This window comes from Ursus americanus, chromosome 12 (genome assembly GCF_024610735.1).
Source record: "Ursus americanus isolate L20-20 chromosome 12, mUrsAme1.1.p, whole genome shotgun sequence".
In the NCBI taxonomy this organism is placed as follows: Eukaryota; Metazoa; Chordata; class Mammalia; order Carnivora; family Ursidae; genus Ursus; species Ursus americanus.
Window position 1 is genome coordinate 45,366,408 of NC_142138.1, and position 11,333 is coordinate 45,377,740.

The following is an 11,333-nucleotide window of genomic DNA, read 5'->3' on the forward strand; positions in this document are numbered from 1 at the left end:
GCAAGATGGTTGCAAGTTATGGGCTCCTTTGGCAGTGGGGGAGGGGGCGGTGATGGGATTGGGGGTCAGGGGGCAGGGAGTACAAGGTAAAGAAGCAAGACTTTGATGGACAGGAGACTGAGGAGCAGGCAAGACCCTATGAGCAGAGTATAAAAGAGGCATTCACAGGCTCCTCCCAGGTCCCAGGATACCTCTGGGATCCAAGAAATAATATGTTACTACACATGGCTGTATATCACCCCTTCTCATCTTTGTCTAGCACCGTATATATCATTTCCTAAATTGGTCTCCAGAATATTTTAAGTACCTATTTATAATCTGCTCTCTCTAAAACTAGTAAGAGTTTAGGTATAGGGAAAAAAAAGGACCAACAAAAACAAAAACTAATTTCACAATGCTTTTAGTAACCACATACAAGTATTTTCAAAAATGTAGGATTAAGAAGTTCATTTGTATCATGCTGATGAATCTCTGTTTTTTGCACTGGAGGCATGACATGATGATGAGTAGATCCAATCCTGGCACCCCAAACCCCCAAGACCTACCTACCTTTCTTTCTTTCTTTCTTTCTTTCTTTCTTTCTTTCTTTCTTTCTTTCTTTGGAATTACTGTTTTTTTATTATATTATGTTAGTCACCATACAGTACATCCCTGGTCCCCAAGACCTTTCTAAATGAAAGGTTTGGACCTCCAGTCTTGCCAGGGTATCCCCCCTTCATGCTTACATTCATGTTGGCTGTAGAGTGGGTTGGTATTCCTTAACCAAATCAAGATCAGAAATAAAGATAAAGGCCATACAAGTTCCACCACAAAGCGAATCTGGAAAAACAAGACAAAAAGAGAGAAAGACCAGTGATGCTAAGAGATTACAGGCGACACACCCAGAGTGGACACACAACTCGGCACGTGTCTGTGCAATAGGGCTTGGTTATGGTATATTTCCTAAAGGACTTCCTTCTCTCTCTGTCTCTTTTAGAGAGAGAGTGCCGGGGGCAGGGGGAGGGTACAGAAGGAGAGAGAGAATCTAAGATAATCTTAAGCAGGCTCCATGTCCCGATGCAGGGCTCGATCTCATGACCCTGAGATCATGACCTGAGCCGAAATCAAGAGTCAGATACTGAACCGACTGAGCCACCCAGGCGCCCCAGATTTCCTTCTCCTGTCCCCTTTCCCTCACTACCTCTGCCCTGATATATTAAACTCACAAGACTTTGTGTCCATCCAGGTTCTACTCTGCCTCTATTTCAGGAAACTGCATTAACACAGGACTTTCACCAAGATGTGTGCTTCAGTACTTCTCAGATGTCACTGCACGTGAACACAGATCCTGTTCTGTAGGGCCCCACGAGCTCTCGAGTGCCTCACGTGCTCTTTCTGCCCTTCCCCACTGCCCTGCCGTCTTCTAGCGCACACTAGACCTTGCATACGTGGTCACTGAATGAATGAACACAGGACTCTGAAACACTGTGATCCACAGCAGAGTCAACAAAAATCTGGGTTTACCAACATCTTTCCTTCCACAAGTTTCTCGTTGCTTCGAGGAAGAAAGCGGGGCATACTGCTGTCAGTTTTTACAATACCGGCAGAGGCTGCTGACAACAACATAGGTTGAAAGCCGGAACTTAAATTTAGGTTCGACTTAGAGTTTTAAGGACTCCTGACTCCAAAGGAAGAAGCAGTTGGTTGGTGCAGCCTCACTCCGTGGCATTGCACGTAAGGGCGTGGGTTGCAGGTGTGGGATGGTTGTGGGGAGGAAGGGGAGGAAGGGGGTGTGATCTGGGGAATGGAAGAACTCTTCTATCCAACCCCCACTCCAGAGACCTTAGGAAGGACACTCCTAAGATCTGAAGGAGAACTTGTGCGCTCCCTGAGAATAGAGACTTAAGTATACATAGACCAGCTAGGGGCCATTTGCATGGTCTTTAACCCTTTGTCATTCCTTTCAAAGAAATGTACATAAATGCTCAGCGAAGTGGTAGACACCATAGCAGGTACTCAGTAAATGTTTATTCCTTTCCTGCTAGTATGTTCTGCTGGCTACAGAATTATGGCAAATTGTAACATAAATTGGTGTGTGTGTGTGTGGGGGGGAGATAATGCATTGCAGAAAAAAAATGTTTAGGGCAGATGGCAATTATGCAGTTGTAACTTTTTACTCAGTGTTTTATTCAAAATATGTCTAGGGAAGATATGTTAGAGGAAACACACCAAAATATTATTATATATTATACATGATGTAGATTTTCCTTAAGGCACTCACTTTTCAGGGCTCCCCCAACACATTCTCCTGCAAGATGGCAAAACATCAATATTGGACAATCCCATCCAGTGTTACAGAGACTGACCCCAAGCACACTTGATAGCCATTGGAACGTTGGCCGTTCCCCCAGGGCCAGCAAACCAAAGGAGGAGGAGGGGCTGAGCCTCTTCCCCAGGGACCCTATCTCACTGTTCACACTCCCGCCCTTATAGACCAGCTGCTGGTCCCACGGCACCCTGCACTTTCCTTGTCTTATCACTCATCATAAATCAGGGTCATTACGCCTTCATGAAAATGGAACCCTCACTGGTTGTGAGCTGCCTGAGGGCAGGGACCACGTCTATCTTTGTCACTACTGTGATTCTAGCACCCGACACAGGGCCAGCTTCATAATAGGTGCCCAATAAATATGGAATGAGTGAGCCTTTGTCAAGGACTGGTCTAGGAGTCTCCTTGGGAAGCTGGAGGTGACACTCAGGTCACCGACACTTGGCAGATTTAACAAACCGCACCCCCAGAGGCATGTTCTGTACACTGGCTTCATGCCTTCCATCCCAGGTCCTTCCGACCGTGAGTAAGATTGTGGAGCAAGTCTGGCAAGATCGCAGAGTGAGGGATAGGAGCAAGCGATGAAACCGGAAGTTGTTCGTGCTGTCTTCACCGAGGAAGTGAGGCAATCAGTCCAGATTCCACACATCTGATTCTTCCCTTTAAGACAATTGTGTGCAACCTTGGCTTTCTCCCAAGTCAGTCCGCTTCCTTCCATGTAGCAATGTCTGTCTGGGAGTAGTCTGGTATGTCAGACGTTTGGGAACGGGAAGATCTAGGTTAAGAATCACTTTTGGGCTTGATTCATCACCGAGTCTCAGTTTTCCTATCTGTGAAATGAGACAATTTTCTCCTTCAGTATCCCCTAAGGGTTGAATGTGTCAGTTCTGTGGTTTTTATCCGGCTCTGCTCCCTATTGTATGACCTTGGGTAGCCCGTCCAATCGCTCCCTCAGAACCTCATCTGTAAAAAGGGGGCTGGTACCAGAACCTACCTCCCAGAGCACACTCTGGCACGAGGTAACATTCAATAAACACAAGCCCTTTATTCCTGACCCTCACTTCCCACAAAGACCGCAGGGACACTGTAGGTCACGACACACTGCACAGGCTGAAGAGCAAGGAGGTATCGTTAAAACGACCTGCAAGCTCTTAGCCCCCTCCCCCCAGTCATGTCCATGTTTTCTCCCCTTCCCTCTTTCTGGATTCAGAACTGCTCATTTGCCAGGTTGGAAACGTGGGGCTTCCTGAGACAGTGACCACCCACCGTCCCCTTCTCTACCCGCTCTTGGGGCTTGGACTGGGGGAGGGATCAGTCCGCCTGGCTGGCCTGGCGCATGGATAAAACACCCAAACCCACCCTTTTGTTTGTCATACGCTCTCTCCTCTACTCACTCATTCGTTCTTGTAGTTTTGAAGTATCTGGTCTTTGCGAGGCATTGTGTTATGAAGCCCACCCCCTTGGTGGGGGGACCAGATCAGAAGTCTCGTTCTTTCCTTCATTCTTTGGCGGGCCTAGGACGAATGTGGCCTTGCAGGTGTCTGCCTTCCCCGTCTCTCTGAGTTAGGGCCGCTGTTTTTGCCCCGAGTCCCTGCCCCTCACTTGACTACCCTCTTTGAAGGCAGCTCCCAGGTGGCGGCTGGTGGAATCAGGTGAGGAGCTCAGGCCATGCCCCACATCAATTACCCGGGTTTCTCTGCTGTGGGACATCAGGTTGCTCTTTGTTTCTAACACTTCCCAGGTAATTCCAATGTGCACCTTGGGCTGAGACCCACTGGCATACATAGTGCTTGGTAATCTTTGACAAACGTTTATTGAGAGGTCAGTGTTATTGTTCTAACTCTGCAAGGGTTTGTTTTGGAGGGGCTGCATTTCACACTCCCTCCTGCACAAAGACCACCGGCGGTTCATTTCCAGCCAGGCAGGTCCTCACAACAACCTCTCCCTGTGGCCCCCGCCCCAGTCGCGCTCTGCATCCCCACCCCAAAGCGGCATCCTTGTCCTTGATGCTCAACTGTGCACAGGCATACCCCAGGGAGAAATTCCACAGCGTAATTAAAAACATGTTTTCAGGGCGGCTCTGACTCCCCCCACCCTTTCCCTTTAAACATGTCTGTAACTTTAATTAAGCCCAGCCAAGGCTCAGAAGGGGCCGATGGAAATTTTTTCCCCCCAAACTGGTATTTCCTTGTTCTCTCTCTCTCTTTTTTTTTTGCTTCCCCTCCCCCTCTTTTTACCACTCAATCTACATGGGGGAGGAGGGGTTGCAGGGAAGGGCAGAGTTGTGCTTGTTGTTTTAAATCTCAGCCAGCTAGATTTCCTTCCCTCCTCGTCTGTTTCCAATTTAAAGGTGGGTAGCTGAGGCTTGGAACAAGCTGTTTAATTCTCCCTTCTGCACCCACAATCCGGCCAGGATTCTTGCCTGGATGAATACGGACCCAGGACCTGGGTACGCTTGCGGCGGGCTGCCCACCCTCCCTGCACCCTGCCAGCTTCTCCTTGCCTAATGCTGGGTCCCGGACCAGAGCTGGCAGCCGCACCAGGTGTCCAGGACAAGATACGCCCCCTCCGCTCCTGAGTCCTCAGGCCCCCCCAAATATCCTGCTCTGACGTGGAAGCTGGGACAAGGGGCTGACACCAGCGAGGCCTGACACTGTGAGCTCGCAGGGAAAGGAGGCACACCCAATGATCTCTATAAACCGTCCCTGGCACAGGGCCCGGCCCAGAGCAAATATGGGCAGTGGATATTTGCCCGGGACGGTGGGGAGAGCTCTTGTCACTGGAAGTGTCCGTTCTATGGCCGAACTCCTTGAGAAGTCCTCTCTCCCGCTCTCCAAACCCCATTTCTCTTCTGAGCCCCCAGGGCTCACCCTCGCCCCCCACCCCGTGCTTCCTGCTACACAGCTGAGCACATTCAGTCAGCTTTGCGCAGGCGCGAGCTCCCACCTGGCTCCGAGTTCCCCGAGGGTGGGGGCTGCGTCTAACTCAGCCGGCTGTCCTGGAGGGACGGGGTGACTGTACGGCCCAGTTTGCCAGGTCAAGTGTTAGACTACGTGTATTGCCCTGCTGCCATTGTTCCTAGGACCACCTTTCACTTTCAAAACTGCCCTGGTTTGGATGACAGCCACCCCACCCAGTCTTTGCAGTCTCCGCGACCACAGTGTGTGGTAATGGCCATGTCTGCTGGCTCCACCAGTCACTAGGCTTCTCTGAAGCCTCAGTCCCCACGGGGACACTAGTGGTATCTCTCTCGTGGACCTGAGGTGACCGTACAGTGCCAGACACTTAGTAATACTTGACAAGTGTTAACGGAAGAAGAAAATAAAAAGAAAGGAGGAATGCAGAGATCTAAAGATTTTCATCTTAACGCCCTCAGGGATTGGGAGAAGAGGAATGGGGAAATTTGGTATCTGTTTTGCCCTTGTTCTCAACAGTGAATAACCAACATCATGGAAGTTTGAGGAGTTAAAAAAACCCCGAGGAATTGAGTTAAGGGTGAGGTGTGCTGTCCTTTCTTTAGAGTCACCATTTTGTTGAGGCAAAACCTTCCAGAAGAACCAAAAACTTAGGGAAGGAGCCACGGACCCCTGTCAGAGCTGTGAAAGATGCCTCCATCTTTATTCAGACATCCTGGTCATTCCCGGAATATGGTGGTGGTGGGCAAGTCAGCTGGAGGCACACCAGACAGAGATCTCAAATTGCAGGCCAGCAGGATGGCATCAAATGAATGTCCACCCAGACTAGTCTAGTCCTGGGAGCTTCCCCCAGCCAGGGTTCTCGGCTGGAGCGGTCCTCTCTCACCACAGAGAGGCTGGCAACGTGTCCCCAGGGAGCAAAATGCGGGAAAGATGGAGTCCCTGAGCAGGGGACAACCGCCAACACCAGGGAAAGGGAGCAGAGGCTGTGAGGGCCCCTGAGCCAAACCCTGTCTTTGAAAATAGGGTTATTCTCTGTAATAGCAACATGCTTGCCACAGAAATGGAACCATTCCCGCAGGTAAAATCCTCAAGGATATTGTTTGGGGGCTGCAAAGAGCACATCGAGGGTAGAACTAAGTGAGAATCTTAATTTCTTATGAGAAAGAGAGAGAAAGAAACAGTTGTTAGATTTTCCTTGGCATTTCATAGACTGTAAACACCATGTGGCCAGGGACCGTGCTTGTCTTGTTTGCCCTTATGTACCCAGCACCTGGCACAGTGCCTGCTGACTAATATTTGTTGACTGAAGGAACACATTAATAAATATATGAATTTAATAGTGAATCTTGCTTAACTTTATTTTCATTCTGGAAGGGAAGCTTTTGGAAGCAAGGGATTGAGTCCTTGATTACTGCTAGCACTTGGCTCCTGAGGGCAACAAATAACCTCAACACTAATTTGAAAATCAGAGTAGCTTTGACAAGGAAAGCAGCCTGAGGACAGCGGTGTTTCCCATGTCTGAGGGGTCCTAACTTGGCTTTCCCCTGCAGCCTCCCTAAGTCCCGTCCCAGTGACACACAGCAGAAAGGACCGACCACCAGTGCACATGGTTGGGTTATGTCCTTTGCTATTTGCTCTTTTTGGGGCTAATTATTAAGCTATTGTCCCTCTGCTCCAAACCTAGCCAGGGTCCCTCTTGGCGGGTCTGGGCAGGAGACCCCAACGGCAGCCTCACTGTGCCCCTTCCCCACAGGTCCAAGTTACAGCTCCATCAACATCTCCTCTGTGTTCCCAAGTGCTACGAGTTCCATGTTCTTCCCTCGGTTCCCTCAATGCTAGGGGTGTAAGCTCCATCGTACGACTGCTGCCTCCATGATACCTTGTTCTCTCTCATCCACTCAGTGACCAGCCTTGTACTTAGCTGACACTGTTCTATATTCCAGATTCTCTCTGACTGAACCCTGACCAAGACACTCAATCACAGGCCTTCAGATGTTCCACCCGTTGGCCCCCTTCTTTCCTAACATTTTTTCCAATGCCCAAGAAAACCGTGTCCCACCTGCATAAACCCATTTTAAACTGATGCTTGGAACAAATCCATTCTCTTCGTCCTCACAGCCAATCTTCCTCCCTGTCCTCCTTCCAAAATCTCCTGGCCTTGCCTGCTTCCTGCCTGTCTAATCTCAGCTCTACTCACCCCTCTTTCCTTCCCCCACCCCCCTTCAGAGTCTTTAGCCATTTGGCATCATTTGGTGTTTGCAAGACCACAAGGCTGTAGCAAAGTGCATGTTTCCTTATAGTTACATATTCACTCTTCATCTCTTTCCAGAAAAAAATTAGAAGCCAAGTGGCATTTGCATGTACAGTCTCGGGGTCCTCTGATCGCCTGTGGCTCTTGCCGGAACTTCTCAGGGGATATTTGGCCGTTGCTACTTTCATTGTTCTTGATCTGAAAAAACACACTACAGGTTTCACTAGCCAGACTAGGAGTCCAGGGCAGAATCTATGTCTTTTGCTTTTAATTCCCTGGTCCAGCCCAGCCCTTAGATCTGCTCCCTGAAAGGGCTCAGTAAACGTCTGTGTTGGTTGTTAAGTTATCATATCTCACTGAATCTAAGACACCATCATTTGTAAGGTGCACTGTTACTTTTTGCACAACTAAGAAAGAAACCGATGTGTCTAGTAAAACTGCCACTTGATTGTGAGCTGTGTCCCCATGTCAGAAATGTGAAAAGTGGAAAGCCAGTGTACCTCATAGAATCAATGAAACATAGTGTCATTGGTCTGGGAGGCTCTTAGAGAGTGTTGTTTTCCTTTGAGCCTGTTCTCTGAGGCTTAGGATCTTCCCATAGCACCCTATGGATGCTCAAGGGCTTGTGGGCTGGACTGGCAGGTTTCAAAACCAGGGCGTGGGGGAAGGGAGGGCCAGGCAATGGATTCATATGCAGGGAGAGCAAAAGAAGACGATACTGTGGCCATGCTGGGCTGCAGGTGGAAAGTGTCCATCTCTGGACAGAGAAACAGGTCTTCCTGTGAAGGACAGTTGTCGGAGAGGTTCAGGAAGCATCCACCTAAGCATTGCTTCGGTGCTAAATGGCAATGAGCCCACCGACAGCTCACCTTCCCCACCCCTACCCCAGCCCACCCCCTCCACTGTTTATTTGCGCCACACCTCACTTTGAGACCGCAGACTGCACCTGTTACCTTTTGCCTTTTCCTCAGGGTCCAGTTCTTCCAGAGCAAAAGCTGGATCTGTCTCGCAAAGCCCATGCTGGTGACCACAGGAACAGGAGATCACTCGGAGCCCTCCGTCTGTGGAGGGACAGCGACGGACATAAATGGCACTCAGAGCTCCTCTGGCTCCAGCGGTGTCCTTCTCCGGGCGATTAAAGGCTAGTTTCCTCCTTCAAAGCATAATCCCTTTTAATTCACGTAAGCCTTTTGTTGAGGAAAGCAGGCTGCCACTCTGTTGGCTCCTTCTTAGGAAGAGAAAGAGAAAGCTGAAGACACGAGTGGCTGGGCATTTGGCAAATGGAGGTGGGGGCATTTCACGGGGAACGTGAGGGAAGCGTGAGCCCCCTTACACACGGACAGAAGCTGAGAAATTCGAGCTGTGCGGTGGGTCCTCCGGGCAAAGGCGCCCAGGTGAAGAACAGAGCTTGGGCTGCGATCTCCCTTGCTTCTGCCAACTGAAGCTTGGGCCCTGCTAGAGGACTGCATCCAAAAAAAGGAGTGCCTTTTTCTTTTCACAAAGGGCCCTTCTGCTCACCAAACGATACAAGTGTGAGGTCACCTCCACCCAGAGCAGCGCCATATGGGCTGGCAGAGCCCCGAGGCTGCGTACCCCAGCACCGGAGAAATCCGATCTGCAGTAAGAGGGAATGAAGGGAATGCACAGAGAGGCCGAGGCAGAGGGCATGAGTCCCAGCTTGGCCCAGTCCCTGATTTCAGCTGTCCTTGGGACACAGCTGCTCCCCTGCTTTTCTTTCAGGCAGTGTAGATATGAGATATTCCCAGTCCTTCCAGTAAAATCCTCCTTTGCCCAAGTTGGCTCATTCAGGTCCTATCAGTTGCAACCAAAAGATTCCTGCCTATTGTGAGTTATCTTAGTCAAGGAGAGGATGTGGCCTGGACCAACTGACATCAGGCCAACAAAATTATTTGCAGCCTATGGGAGTGTGTCTGCATACGGTTCCTCTGTAGGTACCTGATTGCAATATTAATACAAGCAGAAAACTCAAAAGCGTTGCAGCAAAGTTTAAAAGAAAAGAACTACAGTGTCATGAATATCTTTTAAGGAAGTAAAAGAACTCCAAAATATTCAATATTGTCAGCCCCTGTATCTATTAGGAAAAGGTTGACAATGTTTTAAAACATGCGAAGCCGTGTGAAGGCAGAGCAAGAGGGAAGTTGTGTGGCAGGTTTAAAACACATCAGTCATTATACATTATTAGCTGGGACTAAGCCACTTTCTAATTGATCCAAATATACAGAATTGTATCAACTGATTCTCCAAACACTTTGGCGGCCAGTGAGTTAAGTGGGATAGTGATATTTGTTCCCAGTTTTGAACCAACTTCTGGTTTAAAATTTATTTACCATTCACTGTTACAAGAATTCTCTCCAAAGAGCCTCAAAGTGAAACTACAAACACATTTTCCTTTGTTTTTAAAAGTGGAAGCAACACCACATAGTTTATCATCAGAGAGAAATGACGAATATTTCAAAACCATTTGGCACAGAGTAGAGGAAATTCTCCAGAAAAATAATCTCTAAAAGTCCCATATTCAAAAATATCTTTGGAGGAGAAAAAATTAGAAATCATGAGAATTGAGGTAGGGCATGTTTCCCTACCTCCTCAGGATAGTATAGAATTAATACCTATTACTGTGAAGTACTAATTGATAGATTTAAATTTATATTTTTTCCAAGAATAATTATACCAAAATAAAAATAGTCGCTGAATTGCTAAGCAATAACAAAATGCATAAAAATTTTTACAGAATTGATGTGAGTGTAACCCCAGAACCTTGCTTTTACCTAAAATATTTAGTTTGATTTCATGTATTAATCGATCTTGACTCTTATTTGACGTGGTGTCATTAGTGAGTCTTGGGACTTGGAGGTATTGCACATTGCTTTGACGTGGCCGCTCACGGCAGCAAGAAAAGCATACCCATTTTCTCCTTTGACTTGCTGGAAACATTTACATAAAAGAGATCCAGGTCCCATCACTAATTACTGTGGAGGAGAAATTAAGACCAAACTAATAGAACTTAAGCATTCAGTGGTATCATGGAATCACTGGCTCCATACATGGAGAAATAGATGCTATTTTTCTAATTTAATCTCTCCTCTGAGAATCTTGCACAGAGCTGGCACTAATTTAATCTTTCCTGCAAGAATTTTGGACTTCACGTTGTTTTTATTGTTTGGCTGGTGTACAGATACTAAATTTTAGCATATGAAAATAGTACTATTTGAAAACATAGTCACCTAGAACATTTCTGCAGGCTTTCTTCCCTACTTAGTGAGACACTGCTCTCATGTCTAAGTAATCTTTGCCTCCAAAATATCCCAGAGCCACTCTGAGGGACCACGTAGAGAGAACTAGAATGGAAATCTAGGGAGTTCCCTGTGTAAGAAGCAGGCACATGAGTGTTGTATCACAGCACGCCTTCTAATAGCAAAATGTGGAAACTCCCCGAATGCCTATCACAGAAGAACAGATAAATGAATTGTGAGGTAGTCTCTCCGTCAAAGCTCCTAGAGCAGCAAGCATGAACAAATGAGACAAATAATTCTCCCACCCGCAATGCTGAGGAAAAAAAAAAAAAAAAAGCCTGACACAAAACATTTTTAGTGCACATTTATATAAAGTTTAAGCACAGGCAAAACAGATCTCTGACATTCAAAGTCAAGATGGTGGTTATGCTTTGGGAGGTTGGGTGGCTGTAAGCGGGTGCAACGGGTATTTCTGGGGGTGCTGGTGTTTCTTTTGATCTGAGTGCCCGTTATTTGGGTGTGTTCAGCTGGTGAAAATCAGTCTGTAAACTCAGGCTTTGTACACTTCTCTGTATGGATGTCATACTTTAATAATCATCATT

General features: G+C 47.7%; 1 protein-coding gene across 1 annotated transcript in view; it reads right to left on the reverse strand.

Moving 5' to 3' along the window:
• ABCA4 (ATP binding cassette subfamily A member 4) overlaps window positions 1-8,914 on the reverse strand; it is a 126,262-nt gene extending 117,348 nt beyond the window's left edge. The window contains exons 1-2 of the mRNA XM_045801750.2: window positions 8,431-8,914; window positions 726-819 (exon numbers count right to left, since the gene is read on the reverse strand). Of these exons, the coding sequence (XP_045657706.2) occupies window positions 726-819; window positions 8,431-8,496 (160 nt within the window). The 5' untranslated portion in view covers window positions 8,497-8,914. The remainder of the gene's footprint in view (window positions 1-725; window positions 820-8,430) is intronic.
• Window positions 8,915-11,333: the final 2,419 nt, after the last annotated feature.